Genomic DNA, 20,043 nt, shown 5'->3' with positions numbered 1-20,043 from the left:
GACTCAGGCAGACGTGGCTCTGACAGCATGCTTGTCCGTTTTCCCACTTTTATTCTGTAATATTTCTTTGGACTCGGACAGATAAGGCTCTGGCAGCATGCTTGTCCGTTTTCTACTTTTGCCTCTTTAAATATATGCCGAATAAAACCTTTCTTTTTGCTTTACTAAACTTTGTGGTGCTTTTACCCTAGGATGGTTAATAGTGTAGTCGTTGCAGGGATTCTAAAGTTACAAATCCAGCTGACCTTGAGGAGATCTGGAATTCGGAGCAGAAGCCAGCAAAGAGTTCTTATCTTCTGGACCCACACGTTCACACTTCATGTCCCTTCGACGGGGTGAGTGCTCCCGGAAAACAAGCCTTTGCTTATTCTTTTTTGTTCTCTTTCTCATGTTTTCATAAATTTTGTTTGGCATATTTGTTCTGAAAACTGGTTGTTTGCTTAAGGAGAATCTTTCTTAGATTTTTGTTTGATCATTTGGTGAAGAGTGATATTTACTAACTGTCATGGATTGAACTGTGACCCCCACAAATATCTGTCAAGTTGGCTAGGCCATGATTCCCAGTTCTGTGTAACTGTCTACCACTTTGTCATCTGACGTGATGTTCCTGTGTGTTGTAAATCCTGCCTCTCTGATGTTAATGAGGAGGGATTAGTGGCAGTTATGTTTTGTCTAAAGCCAATTTCTTTTGAGATATAAAAGAAAGAAGCGAGCAGAAAGACATGGGGAACCTCATACCACCAAGAAAGAAGCACCGGGAGCATAGCACATCCTTTGGACCCAGGGTCCCTGCACTGAGAAGTTCCTTGACCAGGGGAAGATTGATGACATGGGCCTTCCCCCAGAGCTGACAGAGACAGAAAGCCTTCCCCTGGAGCTGGTGCCCTGAATTCATACTCCTAGCCTCCTAGACTGTCAGAGAATAAATTTCTCTTTGTTAAAGCCATCCATTTGTGGTATTTCTGTTATAGCAGCACTAGACTTGATGGCACTGGGTTAGATGACTAAGACACTAACTCTTTTGGTGAACTGCAGCTCAGTATGGGGATTCAGGCACTTGAAACATTAATGAGGTATTTCTATCTTCAAAGAGATCTGGGTCACACTATGAGCCGCAAAATTTGGGCACAGGTCCACCAGTAAAAGCCATTAGGGCGGTTGCTGGTGCTCATCATGAGCGTTAAAGACTCCTGTGACAGGATAAGGTGGTCATGAGACAGGCCAGAGCACTAGGCTGCCTGCCACCTACAAGCAAACTCTTGCACAACAAAGGTACACATTGGTCCAAGCGAAACACTGTTCAAACCCCATGGCGTTCCTTGTTAGAGTTCTTTTTGTGACTCACAGAAAACCTTGGAAATAGTGTTTTGTTCTGCCAAATTTACAGAGAAAAATAATAGCTCCTGACCTGTTTTACAAAATTTGGATGGAGAAGTGGTAGCTCCCTACCTGTTTTATGATAGTTTCTCAATAAAGAACCACAGGGTTAAAATTAAAATCATCAGTACCTACTTTAAAATACTTCCCAGTTGAAGGAACTAGTATATTTAAGGTCTAAAATAAGAGACTAGGTCTCTAGCCAGCAGAGTGAATTACATTCAGAAAAGAAGGAAACCAAAAGGTAAAATCTTAGAGCTGAGCATCTTTGATAAATGAACCTGGAGACATTGGAGCCATGGTGACACCGTGGTTAAGAGCTTGGCTGCTAACCACAAGGTCGGCTTTTCAAATCCACCAGCCACTCCTTGGAAACTCTATGGAGAAATTCTACTCTGTCCTATAGGGTCACTATGAGTCGGAATCAACTCGACAGCAACGGGTTTGGTTTTGGTTTGATTTTATGGGGACATTAGTTTGGGGTTCATATTTAAAAACACTATAAATCAAATATAGTAGAAGTAATTTGACACTTCAGTGGCCACTTTGGGAAAATGAGCTCTTATTTGAATTGTCCTTTCTTTCCTTGTTGGAGAACTTTTGCTTGATGCTCAGGTTTTGTCAAAAGGTCTATCTAGTATTCCTCCATCTGAGGCTCTGGCAAGTTAATAAGTTTTGTCAGAACATGTTTTCTCCATTGAATTGAGTTGATCTTACCAAAAATTGCTATATGAACTTTAAGAAGCTAGGATCCCCACATTTTGTGTGGTATTGTCTGGTGAGTTTATACGGTTTTCCTGTCTCCTTTTGTCCTGAGAGGTTGCTTCTGATCTAGAGCATTTTGTCTTAATCACATGGAACAGAAATTCACTACATAAGACCAAGTAAACGAAAGGATTACTATGGGTTTTATGTGGGAATATTGCTGATGTTTTAAGGTACTACTTTCTCAATATAAGAAACTGTTTTTCTCTTAAATTATCTGACAAACGAATTTAGATACTGTAACTCTCGAATTAGAAGTTCCTGTTGGTAACCTGAGCAAAGTTATAAATATAACCAGAGAAGTGTCTGGAGTTTGAGCTATGATTTTACAAAGCAGAATAGCATTAGATTTATGCTTTAAATAGATTAACTTAAGACCTCCAACAGAAGAGGTCTTAAGTTATCTCTGCATTATCTTGCCAATCATGTATTCTCTAATGGAGTCTTGGTTGTCACATGTAAATTTTTCTATACCTTCTGTTTCCTCTAGGCAAACTTTGTGTGCTCCTTATGGATATACGTTTTTGTGTAATGTATCAAACTGTTTTTTTTTTTTATCAAACTGTACTAGTTTAGATGATCCCTTTCCAGCTGACAGTGAATTTATGTGGGTAATCTCTTGTTTAAAAAAAAAAGAAAATTTAGACTCCTAGCAAATGTGTGGGTAGTACACTTTGGGAATTTATGATTACTTTACATATTCATAGTAATGATGCTAAAAATATTAGAAAGGTAATGTTAAATTGCTCCACATTGTAAAATGAGAGCCTGAAGAAAACCCATTGATCCAACACGCAGGGTATGGTTGGTAGCTTTAATTCTTACTTATGGTATAGTTGAATTGAAGAAACCTTTACGATATTTGTGAATCACTATGGGACAAAGAACACAGGAAGTTGCAAATGGGATAGAAACCCAATAGTGATCTCTGACCTTATTAGCCAAGGTGACATGAGGTAACAAAATAGCCTGAGATTTTTTATTAGCTCAAGAAAGTGCAAATACTTCTTGATGTATCCAGATAAATAACACAGGAGAAGTAAAACAGGATATACATAGAATTAGACAGCAACCTACTTGATTACACACTGTAATACCCTTACAAACACCAGATTTCTTTGGTTAGTTACCATCAAGAATAAATACACGAGCTAAATCACTATTGCAAGTAATAGAAATATTCTTAGTCTGCATCCTAATAGTATTACGCATAATCAAACTTATCTTCTATTGTCTTACACACTTAAGAAGGCCTCATGATAAAATATGGATGTACATCGAATCTGCTCACTTTGGCAATGTGATTCATGGCAATGGTGCTCTTATTTAAGATCCTGGTGAAGAACCAGATGGTATCCAGTGCAAAACCATCACCATGAGTTTAAAGGGCATGCCATGGCCACCATCTGGTCCAGGTATTAATCATCAATGTGTCATCTCCAATCTCCGATCAAAAGAGAAGAATGATTTAGGAGATAATATTGGGGCCATTATTCCCTGTCTTCGAGCATAAGGATTATGACCCAGCTGGAGCTGGACTCACAAGGACACATCAACCAGGCCAAGAAGTATAAAGACAACAGCTATAACAATCTTGAAAAAGCACCTTTTAAGGAAACATTCACATAAACAGAGCATAAAAGCCACTCTTATCTTTGTCTTTTAACATTTAGTGAATAGTCAGTGGTACATTGTGGCCACAGATTTACTGTGTTTTTTTTTTTTTTTTTTTGAATTTATTAGTTGCCTATAAAAACCACACTGCATAGCAACTAATAAATTCAAAAAAAACAAAACAAAACAAAACAGTAAATCAGTGGCTACAATGTTCAAGCCTAGATCCAATATTTGACTGTCCCTGAGAACATGCCAAAGAATTCTGAGCTGGGCTACAGTTCAAAATGGACACTGGTCCAGAATGATCAATGTCCAAAAAGAAACAGAGGGAAAAGGGCAGATGTCCCCAGGCTGTGGAAAATTTCACTGCCTGAAGCAGCTTTGCATCAGAATCCTGTTTCCTTTGCTTGGCCTGCCCCATAGAAATCCTGCATGAAGCTATATTAAACCCTACTGCACCTGCACAGTATGATTAAGAATGTCACTGACGTAACTGTATGAAATCCCTACTTGCAAACCCTTTAAAAATAAACTTTCCCCTCACCCTCACTGAGCAGTCTTGGCAGAAGCAGCTCCAACTGCCTCCTTTCCTTGTGCAATGAAATACAGGCGCCATTTCTGCTCTCCCAACTCAGTCTCTTCTTTATTGGCCAATACAAGTCACGTCAAGCAGAATCTGGGATTGCCACCCAGTAACACCTCAGGTTGGAAGGCAGTCAAAATACGACTGCGACTGCGGAAGGGCTACCTCCTCAAAATAGAGTTGACCTTAATGATGTGGATGGGATAAAGTTTTCAGGACTTTCATTTGCTGATGTGGCATGACTCAAATTAAGATGAAACAGCTGGGAACATCTATCAGTAATTGGAAAGTGGAATGTAAGAAGTATGAATCCAGGAAAATTGGAAGTTGTCAAAAATGAAATGGAACGCTTCAAGATCAATATCCTAGGCATTAGTAGCTGAAATAGACTGGTATTGGTCATTTTGAATCAGACAGTCATATGGTCTACTCTGCCAAGAAGGACAAACAGAAAAGGAACATCATCACATTCATTGTCGACAAACAGCATTTTAAGATCTATCATGAAGTACAACACTGTCCGTGATAGAATAATATTCACACCCCTACATGGAAGACCAGTTAATACAACTATTATTCAAATTTATGCACCAACTACTAATACTGGAAGTATCTCTTGTTTACTCTAATTTTCTCAAGGATTACGCAGTTGAGGAATTCTCTATCATTGAAACTCTGAACTGTCTCTCAAGCTTGCCTTTTCCAGTATGGACTGTGGAGGGAGGTCTGCCCAACTCTGGAGCTAGCAAGAGGGGTTCATTTAGCATGTCTATGACCACAATATGAACCACGGCACAGAACACTATATCCAAGTCTGGAACAGGGAAACTCCAGGTTAATACCCACGGCTGCTGTGGCTGAAAATATTCTGCCTCTAAGGTAACTGGGCTTTACAATACAGTCATGAAATGCAGTGGGAGAAAGTTCCTGGCACTACAGTCTTCAATCCGTCCAAACTTTTCCACACCCCCACCATGATTGCTAGATGAATCACCCTTCCCTCTTCCTGTGCTTTGGAGTCTACCCTCTCCTGTCTTCAAGGAACCCAACAGAAGTATCTTCAAATGAGGTTATGAATCTCTCTAGGAGAACAAAGACTTATGGGCAGAGATAGCATCAAGGGAATCAATTTCTAGATGGTCCACTTGCACATGGATGCCATCTTAAAAAGAATCTGCCAACGATGCTCAGGGTCAAGTTGTCATGCCAGTGTACCTTTTCCACCTCCCCTTTCACTAAATCTCTCCCACTTTTAAAAGAAAAACATGTCTCTCATCTCTCCTAACTCTAATATGATACACTTACTGCTCTAGGTGTAAAAGAATCCCCAGAGGAGAAAAGGACCCTGTGACCTATTGGTCCCAGTGAAGCCTGCTGGAATGAAGGCATTCTGGTAGGGTTGTGCTTTTCCCCACCTTACACACATTTCTGTGTAGGGCAAAGCAAGGTGTTATAAACAAGGTATCTGCGGTTGTGTTGGAATGTTTGAGTTCACACATTTTGTAATGGCAATGGCAGTGATGATTAAAATATTCAGTGACTTTACACTTCAATCCCATGACTACTGTAAAGGAATGCATCACCCCCATGAGAAACAAAGGGAGCACCAATAAGCTATACCCATGGCACCTTCTTCCACTCAGGTGACTGGATCCATGCCTCTCCTATCTAGCAGGGAATTAAAACTCTGAGTGAAATTGTTGTCTGCGGGGTGCACGTTATTAGAAATGAAAAGTGAAGTAAGGCTTTGCCCAAGAGATCACTGAGTCTGATTTGGCTGTTTGTTTGGTTTGACAATAAGAATAGCTTCCGCCTGTTAATGGATATGGCCGACATTTCTGATCAACTAAATGTGCTAAATCTGAAGCCCGAAGTTTTTGAAGAAAATATAAAACATGCAATAAGATTTTTTAAATAGTAAGCTGTAAGGATTTGTTGAAATTAACAATGTTGCAAATTTCTCAACTCTTTCAGAGTATTTCAGGTAAATTAAGATGCCCTCAGAGTGAAAGTAAAAGGCACGACTAGTGGACCTTAGGCGGGTCTTGCAAAGTGGATTTGGTGCACACCTCAGAAACTGCAAAGTGAAGATAGCTAAATGACAATATCAAGTGGATACCAATTCTCTACTTTCAGCAACATGGCGAAGGATCTAATATGATAGCCAACTGAAAGACCTAGGAAATACTTTATATGATTTTTGGCCATTAACATTGAACTGCAAGGACAGAATGGCATTGATATAACACCTTTTCTGTCTGTCTACTTATTTCTGTGAATAAGCACTTCTCAATGCTTACATATATAAAGAAAAAAGGCAGGAAGAAAACTGATACTAAGCCTTCTTTCCAGCATAAAATAATATTCATTCACAAATACATCTCAAGTAAATCAGAGAAAAAGGCTAGTAATAACCCCTTCATTCTCAGAGATACATTTCTGGTAAAATGTTATTTCATGTTTAATAATCATAAAAATTAACAATATACTTATTGTTTTGATTCATTTCGCCACTCAAGAAATACTTGACAAGTACCTACTATGTTCCAAGCACTGTTCTAGGAATTGATGACACACCAATATACAAAAGAAAAGCTCCAACCCTTATGACGTTTTTATTCTAGTGGAAAGGAGACAAGCAAAATAATCAGGTAAACTATATGCTAGAATAAGAGCTAAGGGCTAGTCAGTGGGAGGTGCTGCAACTCTAAAAAGGGTGGTCAAGAGAGAAAAAAGGCGTGGAAAGGGTCGGGGGGGCATCTAGGTGAGGACTACTCCTGGACAGGAAGAAAAAGAACGCCTGTGAGACTGCCTGAGTGCTCACGGAAGACCATGGAAGGAAGCCAGTGTGACCAGAGAGAAAGCAGGGGATAGAAGTAGGAGCTGAAGCCAAAGAGGTGACAGGTGCAGACTGCACATGGCCTTGCAGGCCACTCTTAGGTATGTTGGCTTTTACTCAGAGTGAGATGGGTCCCCCGGAAGGTTCTGAGCAGAGGAGGAGCAGGAGCACATACCAGACCACAGGGCAGCAAGGGCAGAAGTGGGAGCCCAGACTGGGAGGGCTGGGGGAAGGGGGAACAGACTATTTACAGTATTCCAGGTGAGTGATTGATGGTACTTAAGACCAGGTGACCAGCTGAAGTATTTTTTGAAGGTAGCAACAACAGGATTCACTGAGAGGTTAGGTGTGTAGTGAGGGGAAAAAAAAAGGAGTCAAAGAAGACGCTATGGTTTTTGACCTTGTAATTGAAAGGGCAGAGGTGCCATCAGGAAGACAAGTCAGAAGACAGCCTAATAGCAAAGTGTTTGGAGGGGGAGGAGGGAGAGGCCCTAGTGCGATGTTCACTACTGGGCACGTTAAGTTTGAGATTTCAACTAAAGAGCCAAGCGGAGACTTTGAATAGGCAGTTGAGCGATAGTTTTGGTGTTGGGGAGAGGGTGGGGCTGAAGGGAGAGGTATTCGGTATTTAAAAGCACCTAGATTCCAGAAAGATTGCATAAGGTCATGTAGGTACTGAAGGTGGAGGTCCAAGGACAAAACCTTGAGGAATTCCTACTTTATGGGGTTGGGACATGGAAGGAACTAGCAAATGACACAGAGGAGGGGTAGCCAGCCACTAAGGAGGAAAGCCAGGAGTGGGTCAAATAATAGCAGTAATGAAAAGAAAATGTTTACACATAGAGTCGTATCATTACAGAAGCTTTTAAATTAATACACATTTTCTTACAGAAGGGTATGACAGGACAACAAAAAATCCTTTTAAGCATAAAAATATTTACACCAAGATAAAGTCATGAGGGAGAAGTAGAATGTAATTATGTGTGTGAGAAAAAGAAACAAGGAGAATTTTCCAACCATCAAAGTAGAGCTTGTTGATAATTTTTTTTTGAAACGATGGCGGGTGTCTCAAGTTTACACAGTATATAGACTCTAGCAGAAACATTTAGAAGGGGAATATAATATCTTTTTTTTAAATGTCAATATTTACAACACTGGAAATTACACCCTATGCAACTTTTAAAACTTAACTGGCAGACAAACACTGTCCTTGCCATGAAGACCTTATAGACCAGGGGTTGGCAAACTTTATCTTTAAAGGGCCAGACAGCAAGTACTTTTAGGCTTTGGGCCATGTAAGTCTCCATCACATATTTTTCCTGTTTTTTTTTTTTTACAACATTTTGAAAATGCGAAAGACATTTTTGGCTTGAGGGCAGTACAAAAAAAGCCAAGGGCGGGATTTGGCTCACAGGCCCTAGTCTGCTCACCCTAACATTAAAACGTTTGAAGGATAAAGGTGTGGTGCCAAACTGTGTCACACTGATGTTGCAGGGGAAAAACATCACAAAGTTCAGTAAAGCAAAAAAAAAGTTTTATTTGGCATATATTCAAAAAGACAAAAGTGGGAAGCTGACAGGCATGCTGCCAGAGTTAATGTCTGCCCGAATCCAAGGAAATATTACAGAGTACGCAAGAATGGGGAAACGGACCAGCACATTTCACAGTTTTGTCTGCCCAAGGCCAAGGAACATTACAGAATAAACAAGAATGGGAAAACGGACAAGCATGCTGCCACAGACATGTCTGTCCAAGTCCCGAGAATATTACAGAACAAACAAGAATGGGAAAACAGACAAGCATGCTGCCAAAGCCGTGTCTGTGTGAGTCCAGAGAATATTACAGAATAAACGAGAATGGGAATACGGACAAGCATGCTACCACAGACATGTTTGTCCAAGTCCAGAGAATATTACAGAATAGACCGAAGTGGGAACACGGACAAGCATGCTGCCACAGCCTGTCTGTCTGAGTCCGAGGAAATATCACAGAGTAAGCAAGACTGGGAAAACAACAGACAAGCATACTGCCACAGCCATGTCTGAGTTATGAGTATATATTAACATTACAAATGGGCAAAACCATTGATAGCTTCACCTTTTTCACAGATTGGCTAAAAACTGTCATCCAACACTCTGAATTGTCTTTCTTAAAGATCACTGGTACAGGTTTCAGTAACAACTGTCAGGAGGGTCTTCATTGGTCCATCAAATTTCTATTCACTAAATGTTAATAGAAAAAGATAAGAGTGGAAAGTCTTTTGTGTTCTGGCTTAAGTGAAAGGTTCCCTAAAAGATATTTTTCAAGATTATTCTATCTATATAGTCTTCATACCTCAGGGCCCAGTTGATGTGTTCTTGTGAGTCTTGCTGAGCTCTTGTGACTCCAACTCCAGCTGGGTCACATTCTCTATGCTCAGGGACAGTGGCTAATGGCACCAATATTATTTCCTAAATCACTGAGCACACACACATTAGTTCATTTAAGAGAGAACGAAGGTGTGGGTTGGATTATTTAGGGAAAGCTTGGGCAGTGTGGTGATGGTGGCCATGATCACCACTAGATAAGTCCTGAGAAGAAGGAGGAGAACCACCACATTCACCAGTGTGGCTAACACTTGGAGCATTCTCCACGGGCCAGGCCATCTCTGAAGGCTACACATGCAGTCACTCAGTCTAAAACAGCTGGGGACCCAGGCCCTGCTTGTACCACTTCAAAGAAGAAACTGCTCCCATTTCAAACCCAGGCTGTTTAGCTGGAATCTGAAGATCACCAGGGCTGAGGGAAGGGGGGTCAGGAAAGACCAAGAGAAGAGAAAGCTCGGGAGAGGCAGTGAAGGCACAAGAGAAGAGTGTGGCAGAGGTGGGAGCCACGACTGACAGGCAACAGAACGGCCTGAAAGGAAGTCAAGATTCAGGAGCCAGGCCTGGGAGCAGTGGGCAGGGGCTCGGCTCTGACCTGGGCACAGGAACACCAACTTGGAGATGCAACAGACATGAAAGCAGCTCTGATAAGCTGGTGCTGGGATATAAAGGAAAACACGAACATAAGGAGGGAAGAAATGGAAGGTATGAAAAAAAGAATCAAATGGAACATCAACAGCTAAAAACCGTAATTTCTGAGATAAAAAATTCACTGGATAAGTTTCACAGCACATTAGATAGTACAGAAATAGAAATTATCCAAAATGAAGCACAGAAAGAAGAGAAAATGAATAAAAATGTGAACAAAACCTTTTGACTCAACGGAGGTGTAATTTATATAGAGAAGTAATAGGTAACAGGTTTTATATAAATGTATAAAACTGGAATCCTAGAAAGGGGTTTCAGAAAATATATTTAAAGAAATACTGGTCAAATTATTTCCAAATTTGATAAAAACAATAAGCTACAGATACAAAAAGGTCAATAAACCTCAAGAGCGATAGAAAGAAAACCAGCCTAATCAAGCCGCGGAAACCCAGGGATAAAGAGGAACTTAAAAGCAGCTAGAGAATTATAAACACATCACATAAAGTGGAATAAAGATAAGAACGACCCTCGGACTTTTTATAAGAAAAAAAATACATGCCAGAAGGCAGTGGAAGGAGGCCCGTACATAGGTGGGCTGGGTCGGGCTGGAAATCGAATAAGATGACGCCGCTTCTCGCTGCAGAACCCCACCCAGGCGGCTTTGGGGTTCTGGCTCGGCTGCCAGGGCAAAAGCAGAGCGATGAGAACGGGGGGCAGAGTGTCTGTAGTCACCCCCTTCCTAATCCTAAAGGATTCCCCCGGACCCCTCAGCAAAGCCCGGGGTTTGGGGCTGTGGAGAGTCCGCCCGCCCTGCAGCCCTCCAGCTCGGTGAACGAGAGGCGCGGCGGCCCAGGCGTCCAAGATCACGGGGAAAGTCAGGGGTCCCAACCGCATGTTGGTCCCCGCGGTCCTCCCGGCCGAGGCGGGTCCCCGCCCTGCAGGAAGAGCCCTCGGAGGAGGCGGCGGCCCGACGAAGTGGGCGCCCGGCGCCCGAATGGCGGAGAGCGCGGCCCCGACGCCGGGAGGCGGAGACGAGGCCTGGCGAGGAGTCCAGGCCGCGCCCTCTCGCCGAATCGCCGAATACGGGCAGTTCCTCTGGGAGCAGGGCCCGGGGAGAGGGCCGGAGCCAGGCCAGAGCGACCCAGAGCGACCCGGGGCCGAGCGCCCGCTCCCCGCCCTCCGCGCGCGTCTGGGCCGAGCCCCGGCGCAGACCCACCTCGTCTCCCGCGGCCGCTGGTCGCGCGCCCGCGACGCGCTGCTGCTGCCTCTGCTTCGGGGTGGTCTTGGGGGAGAGGGACGTACTCAGGCGGGACCTGAACAGACGCGGATGGTGGGGGCGGGGGACGAGGACTGGGGGGGCGGGACGGAGAGAGGGGCCACCCCGTGTGGGGCCCAGGGGCCCAGCAAGTGGAATCCGAGCCAAAAGCTCATTGTTTAAGTTGTAGATTTGTCTTTTTGAAGGTGTTCTTCGTATACTCTGGATATTGAACCTTTACCACATGTATGGTTTCCAAATATTTTCTCCCATTCTATCAGTTGTCTTATCACTCTCTTGATTATGCTCTTAAATGCTCAAAAACTCTTAATTTTGATGAAGTCCAATTTATCTTTTATTTTGTTGGACACAGATTACATGGAAATGCCAGGAATGTGATTCCAAAATCCAGTCCCCCACCACATAAATTTAAACAAAAATTCACAACAAAATGATCATTGAGTCATCGTCAAGGTGTCCCATTGCCTCCTATCCAACATGGTTCTTATTACAAAACAGGAATTTTTTAAATTTATGTCAGTAATGAAAACATATTTCTGTTTTCCAGGAGCTTAATTTTTAGGTTTTATATTTCCTTATCCCCTAAAATGCCAAAAGTTTCGGGTGTTTATTTATTTTTGAGTTTAAGAAATCCACAGACTTTCGTCTAACGCATAGGCCTCCTACATTTTGACCCAGAATGTTATGTTTTAGTCACTCTTAAAAATAATAGTTCCAGGTTCTCCAGTCCTACACAGCACTGTATTTCTTCATTGCTACAAAAATCTATTATTTCTCCTCTAACACACACATTTTGTTAGGTTCTCCTTCCTAGTCGAAGACTGCAATGTTGTTAATAGGTGTAAGCATTCAGAGTTATTACACTATAGATGAAAATCTTACAATCCTTTTTAAATATTTCATCTTTACAGAGAGAGATCAGTTTAAATTTGATACATAATGTTCAAAATTAAAATTTAAATGGAATATAAAAACATCTGATGGAAGATGATTCCGTAAACAAAACAAATATGTTTTCTGTCAGTGTTGTCAAGTTGGTTCTGACTCATAGTAACCCTGTGTATAACAGAATGAAACACTGCCTGGTCCTGTGCCATCTTCATATTCGTTACATTTGAACCCATTGTTGCAGCCAGTATGTCAGTCTATCTCATTGAAGGTCTTCCTCTTTTTCACTGATCCTCTATCAAGCATAATGTCCTTCTCCAGTGAGTGGTCCCTCCTAATAACACGTCCAAGGTACCTGAGACGAAGTCTCACCATACTCTCTTCTAAGGAGCATTCTGGCTATACTTCCAAGACAGATTTGTTAGTTCTTTTGGCACTCCGTGGTGTATTCAATATTCTTTGCCAACACCCTAATTCAAGGGCATCAATTCTTTGGTCTTCCTTATGCATTGTCCAGCTTTTGCATGCATGAGGTGAGTGAAAATACCATGGCTTGGGTCAGGCATGCCTTAGTCCTCAAAGTGACATCTTTAAAGAGGTCTTTACAGACGATTTGCCTGATGCAATATATCATTTGATTTCCTGACTGCTGCTTCCATGGGCGTTGATTGTGGATCTGAGTAAAATGAAATCCTTGACAATGTCAATCTTTTCTCCATTTATCACAATATTGCTTATTAGTCCAGTTATGATGACTTTTGTTTTCTATCAGTAAAATCAAGTAAATCCTGCTGATGTTAATGAAGGTCATTTATTAACATGACAGAACTGATATCCCCTACATTTTTTTTCTTTTGTATCACTATCATATTACACCAAGTATAAAACCGAAGCCCAGACCACTGGTTTTGTTCTGTTTGTTCAATTAGCCAAATGGTTTGGTGTAACATTACATTTTCTCCTGCTTTTCTTCCTCTCCCTACTACTTACCATACTTTGGTGAATTGATATGAAGACCAAAACCATGCCCTTCTATAACTTCAACTTTCATTTTAAAATATCTCCACTGATATGATGAGGAGTCTCTGCTCCTTTGGGAGAATGCAGCAGAGGAATGGGGCTGTGTTCTGTCTGGGCTGGTGAGGCCCAGGAGCGGTGGGGATCGTCTGTGTCTGGAAAGCAAGCTGCTAGTGTGATCCATCTGGAATCTCGTCCAGCTTGCTGACAACCCAGGCAAGTTGTATGTACTGTCTATATTTCTGTAAAGATGATTGCATCACCAGGACCACCAAGCATTTGCACAAAAATAATGGATAAAATAGGAAGCTCAGAGGGAAAAACTTTCCCCCGGGAAACAATTAATACAAAAATAAATATAATGATGTCAAATTGCCACTGAAGATTCCTGAACAGCCAGAGACTTTCTGTTATCTCTCAGAAAACAGGGTGTCCTCCCAGTCATGCTATGAGAAGCTCTCCACTTTTTAATTCAAATTATCAAAGGAATGTTTGGAAATTCTAGGCAGGGAGACGATATAATCAAAGGCATCAAAGCCGTAGGGCTTTGAAAGGAGAGCCAGTGAGAATGGGTACAGTGGAATGAGTAAGTCTTTGTGAGGTTTCGGGAAACTGAAATTGGCACTAGTGGGGTTTAAACTTAATGTAGTAAGGCACTGCCCTACTTTAACGCATAATTCATTTCCAGGAATGTATTAAAAGAAATTATATCTGCTGTGTGTATTTTCATCAACAACCAAATGGCAAGAGAAGACATCCTTGCTTTGTTCCTGAAATAAATGACAACTGTTTCTTCATTCCAAGTAAGAAATTCTATGCCAAGCTGTTCCTTGATAATGCCTGAATCATAGTCAGGGGTTACTTAAAAATGCCTTTTCCCGTTTTTACATTGGTATTACATAAATCATTTTAAGGATTGTGTACTCGTTGGCTTTTACTGGATAACAAACAACCCCAAAACTAAGTGGCTTAAACAATAAACATTAATTACTTTTCATGGGAAAAAATACAGATTTCCACAACAAGATAACATAGTATGAGGGACAGTTTTTATTGCCAGTGAGTTTTTTTTTTTTAATTACAAAGGGTTTTTACTATGATAGAATTATTGATGCTCTTTAAGCCCCTTAGTATTATTCAAAATATAAAGTTAATAAGATCATAAACTAAGTAGTAAATAAACAAACAAAAAAACCCAAACCCATTGCTATAGAGTCAATTCCAACTCACATTGACCCTATAGGACAGAGTAGAACTGCCCCATACAGTTTACAAGGAGCGCCTGGTAGATTCAAACGGCCGATCGTTTGGTTAGCTGCAACCTCTTAATCACTGTGCCACCAGGGCTCCAAGTAGTAAATAGAGGCAAAATAAAATTTTAATACACTGAGAATTAAAACAAAATTTTAATTCTTAGTTAAATAAGAATAACATTTAGTAGTTGGGAAGAAGGATTTAGTTTTTAGTGGGTCGAGCTGGAGATTGTGATGCTGAAGTTGGGGGAAATCAATGGTCCGCTGAGGCCAACATCATCTTTAACAGCATAGATGCCAAATTGCATTATATTGCAGGAAGAGGGACACTTCCTTTATTTCTTTTCATCCAAGATTTCCTGGTTACACAAAGCTCAATTCTGTGTATGCATGGAAATCAAATTCCATTCCTATATTTTTGCATCTTAGTCTAAACAAACCGTTTTCTGCCAGTCAAAATCTGGGAAAGAGACAATAAAAGAGAGGAAGGAGTCCCAGGTTCTGGTCCTGGTTCTGCTACTAACTGGCTGGTTTTATCTCCCTTCTCAGAACAGTCTTTTCTTTATCTGAGCAGTGAAGAAGTAAAAGGATACTAAGGATTCTCCCTCTTTCATTTCTTATATCCCACTAAATACCAGATCAATTAGCTTGATACCTACTGTGAGAGGAGTCAAAAGCCAACCTTTTCTGAGTAGAATATTTACATAGTTATAGGCCTCCTGTTGCTACCTTTATCATTTTGTTTGTGTGTGTGTTTGTAAAAATAACTTATACAATAAAAGATACATGGCCACTGATTTTTTATGCCTGTACGACATAAGTTCTAAATTAGCTTTAGTATCTGCTAACTGCACCGTTTGGCATCTTAGTCATCTAGTGCTGCTGTAACAGAAATACCACAAGTGGATGGCTTTAACAAACAAAATAGAAGTTTATTCATCTCACAGTCTAGCAGGCTAGAAGCCCAAATTCAGGGTGTCAGCTCTAGGGGAAGGCTTTCTCTGTTGGCTCTGCAGGAAGGCCATTGTCATCAATCTTCCCCTGGTCTAGGAGCTTCTCCGTGCAGGAACCTCAGGTCCAAAGAACACAATCTGCTCCTGGTGCTGGTACCTTGGTGGTATGAGGTCCCCCCCCCCCCGCTGCTCATTTCCCTGAGGTGCTGGCCACACCCCAGGGAAACTCCGTTTATATTGGATCAAGGATGTGACCTTAGTAAGGGTGTTAGAATCCCACCCTAATCCTCTAATCGTGCCTCATTAACCACAGGTAGAGATTAGAATTTACAACACATACAAAAATTAAAATCACAAAATGAAGTACAACCACACAATACTGGAAATCATGGCCTAACCAAGTTGACACATATTTTTAGGGGATACAATTCAATCCATAACAGCAACCTTCATGAATTAATCAATACAGAGACTCAAATTACACTTATTCCTGGGGATTCCACTAAGTTTAAACATGGTACCCACCTGTAATCTTAGGGGAGTTACTGAATATAAAAATAAAGGAAAAAAAATATTCCTCATCTTAACCATCAAAATTATTGCCTTGCCAACATTTGTTGTGGTTACAGCACTCATTGCCCTAAAATATCCCATAACTGGCATGGACACACTGACACAATGAGTAATAAATTAACATTAAATTAAGTCTTTGACATTTACAAAGTGTCTTGACAAAATGGGACCCCATGCACCCTCCATTAAAATAATATGGCCCAACATATGTTAAAACAGTGCCTTCAAGAATTAAAACTTATTATGTAAGAATCTTTCTTTAATCAGTAAAGGGATTATCTCCATTGACCTTTCTATTTCACAACACAATTTTGCTCATTCTTAAACCTAGAAGGAATAACAGGCACCTCACAGTGGATTACTGAAAACTTAATTCTATGGTCCCCACACCTAGTACCTGATATTAAAATTACTGCCTCCTTCCAATCGGCAACCAGTAAATATTTTGCTATTATAAGTTTAGCTAATGTTTCCTATTTAGTGTCTATTTCAATAGCCTCTCAGCCATAGTTTGCCTGCATCTCTGAAAGGACACAATATACCTTTGCCACACTACCCATAGGCACCTCAGCAGCCTTGCCACCACACACAGTTTTTATAGGCAAGGTCTTAACTGCACCCATCTTAATTTAATTAATTAATGACACTACCCTGAGATTTGTTCAACATACTAATTAAGAACATGCCACTCCAACATTTTTTAGTCCTCTTTTGTGTTCTGAAGGCAACATATTCCTCACTGACAATGTTTACTTAAACTCACTAATGCTGCTATTTACAAAGCAGTCCACCTTGAATAGGAATCCTCCCATGAAAGGCTCTAAAATCCGTCCAAATTAAAATCAACAGGCACTCCAGTTTTTGCTCCCACGCTCCCTCACTGTAGAACTTTAACAACATTTTCTGACGCCTTCTGGAGTCTCTGAAACTCCCATGATGGCCGTAATTGCCATGGGTGTCTGATATAAGAAACTGTCCTTCTTAGCATCATTAGAGCAACCACTGTTGACTGCATACTGGGCTCTCTTGGAAAATAGACGTTCTCAAAGACCCTAAGCCTATGACTTTCTATATTCATCTGTCCATTATGCCTTGGATTGTGTGAGCAGCACTTCACAAGTTTGGTATGGCTACCAAGGCCTCCATGATACAGGATGGAGCCAAACTGGGCCCTCTGGCATATTCCACATGTGGGGGAGGAGTGGCCTCCCCTGCCCTCAGTCCCTTGATGGATGCCATGGCGGAGGCCACCCTTCCCCAGGCCCCTCGAGTACCTGGGAAGCTCCTTGGGATTAACCGAACGAGCAGCAGTGGGAGTTGGTCTCCATCACACATATGGTGGAGCTCAAGTGAACGTTAAAAAAAAAAAAAAAACTTTCTACAGCCTCTTTGTATATTTAAAAAAGAGTGTGTCGTGCCTATAAAAGGATAAAAACTCATCATACATGAAGTCCTTTAATAATGTCTACTCCTATGTTAATAGATTATCCATCCTTTCTCCATTCTTTAAGGGTTGTACCTTATCCGTGAGCCCAGAACGCCCCTCAGTTGTGGCTGACAGCTCCTGATGACTCTGAAAATGTGAAAGAGGTCTGCAGCACTAGCAGCTCCAGGGGCGAGTGCAGAAACATCTTACATCAGACAGCTCAAATATTCCTCCAGGCTCTATGCCCAAATGCCCCAACATACCCCCAATAGATAGCTGCTTTGGTGGGCTACCCTGGGCTGGTGTGGCCCCCCACACCACAACTGATGACACCGCCTCAGACAACCCCCCCCTCCCCCGGCCCAAGAGTTCATCATTGCGGATGATTTCCCCCAAGCCCACCAACTCACCACAGGAGATGATATCAGCATTTGTGACTCCAGTCACCTTGGACTTACACAATGCACTAGAGACGTCCCAGTCAATCTCTGCAAAATTCAGCGAGAAGTCTCATCATCTGTACTGCCCTTAGCAGACAAATAACCCATTGAAACACATAGCCGTCAAGTCAATTCTGACTCACAGCAACCCTATAGGACAGAGTAGAACTGCCGCATAGTGTTTTCAAGGAGAGTCTGGTGGATTTGAAATGCCAACATTTCGGTTAGCAGCTGAACACTTAACCACTGCACCACGAGGGCTCAAAGTGAGCTACAATGATGCCTACCAGCCCCACTGAACCCGAGATTCCAAGTCTGTTTTCCTGGTTGTCACTCGTGAAATTGGGTGCATGGCTACAAACTAGGTTTTAATCACTGGTCATGATAATAATGAGATTATTCCTAATAATCACCTTACTTAAAGGTTGAATTAAATAGTTAACTAACTCAGTGCTTTTTGCTTTTAACATTACTACCATACAAGCAACCACTGTCTTATATCCACTTTAATGATGCCAAGGCATCACAGGGTTGATTGTCCTAAGGCCAATTTGGGACCGACAAAGTTTGTCACCCTGGCATGGAATATTTCCTCCTAGTTGCCCTTTCACCTAGCTTCTGGCATGGACATTTCTATTTTGTTACACAGTTTCTCAACATTTGTAGTTTCTAACTAGCCCTCCCAGCCAAAAACCCATTACTACCTTGTAGCCCAGTCTCTCACCAGTTGTAGTTGCCCATTGCCCCTCTGGGCCATACCCCTTATGGGTGCCCATGATTAAAACTTCTTTCGAGTCCTGATGGTGCAGTGGTTAAGAGCCCAGGCTTCTAACCAAAAAGTTGGCAGTTCAAATCCACTAGCTGCTCCTTGGAAACCCCGTGGGGCAGTTCTACTCAGTCCTATTGGGTCCCTATGGGTCGGAATCAACTCAAAGGCAACGGGTTTGGTTTTGCTTTTTTTTCCCCAATGCCTGGTGTTGTTGTTGTTAGGTGCCATCGAGCCTGTCCTGACTCATAGAGACCCTATGTACATACAACAAAGCAAAACACTGCCCAGTCACGTGCCATTCTCACAATCATTTTTGTGCTTAAGCCCATTGTTGCCACCACTGTGTCAATCCATCTCACTGAAGGTCTTCCTCTTTTCGCTGACCCTCTCCCTTTTACCAAGCATGATGTCCTTCTTCAAGGACTGATCCCTCCTGATAACATGTCCAGAGTATGTGAGGTATAGTCTCGCCATCTTTGCTTCTAAGGAGCATTTTAGTTGTACTTCTTCTAAGAGAGATTTGTTTGTTCTTTTGGCAGTCCATGGTATATTCAGTATTCTTCTCCAACACCACAGTTCAAAGGCGTCGATTCTTTGGTCTTCCTTATTCATTGTCAAGCTTTTGCATGCATATGAGGCAATTGAAAACACCATGGCTTGGGTCAGGTGGACCTTAGTCCTCAAGTTCACATCTTTGTTTTTTAACACTTGAGGGACTTCCTCTTTTCTACTGACCCTGTACTCTGCCAAGCATGATGTCATTCTCCAGGGACTGATCCCTCCTGGCAACATGTTTGAAGTATGTAAGATGCAGTCTTGCCATCCTTGCTTCTAAGGAGCATTCTGGTTGTACTTCTTCCAAGACAGATTTGTTCGTTCTTTTGGAAGTCCATGGTATAATCAGTATTTTTCGCCAACACCACAATTCAAAGGTGTCAATTTTTCAGTCCTCCTTATTCATTGTCCAACTTTCACATGCATAGGAGGCGATTGAAACACCATGGGTTTGGTCAGGCATACCTTAGTCTTCAAGGTGACATCTTTGCTTTTCAACACTTTAAAGAGGTCTTTTGCAGCAGATTTGTCCAATGCAAAGAACTGATATCCAGAGCTTTTTCTTTTTCATCCATATATAGTTTCACCAAGTACAAAAACCAAAATGTCAGATCACAACTTATGGTCTATATTCAGTAGGCTGAACAATTGGATGCAATGATATATATTCCTGTTTTTCTTCCTCTTCCCTCTACTCCTCA

General features: G+C 41.6%; 1 protein-coding gene across 1 annotated transcript in view; it reads right to left on the bottom strand.

Moving 5' to 3' along the window:
- The window catches only part of LOC104846195 (zinc finger protein 669-like), a 76,321-nt gene extending 57,951 nt beyond the window's left edge, over window positions 1-18,370 (bottom strand). Inside the window, exons 1-2 of the mRNA XM_064279905.1 lie at window positions 18,306-18,370; window positions 11,409-11,505 (exon numbers count right to left, since the gene is read on the bottom strand). Of these exons, the coding sequence (XP_064135975.1) occupies window positions 11,409-11,505; window positions 18,306-18,370 (162 nt within the window). The remainder of the gene's footprint in view (window positions 1-11,408; window positions 11,506-18,305) is intronic.
- Between the last annotated feature and the right edge of the window lie 1,673 nt (window positions 18,371-20,043).

This window comes from Loxodonta africana, chromosome 3 (assembly GCF_030014295.1).
Source record: "Loxodonta africana isolate mLoxAfr1 chromosome 3, mLoxAfr1.hap2, whole genome shotgun sequence".
In the NCBI taxonomy this organism is placed as follows: domain Eukaryota; kingdom Metazoa; phylum Chordata; class Mammalia; order Proboscidea; family Elephantidae; genus Loxodonta; species Loxodonta africana.
Note: the sequence above shows the minus strand (reverse complement) of the source record. Positions and strands in the feature narration are given on the sequence as shown.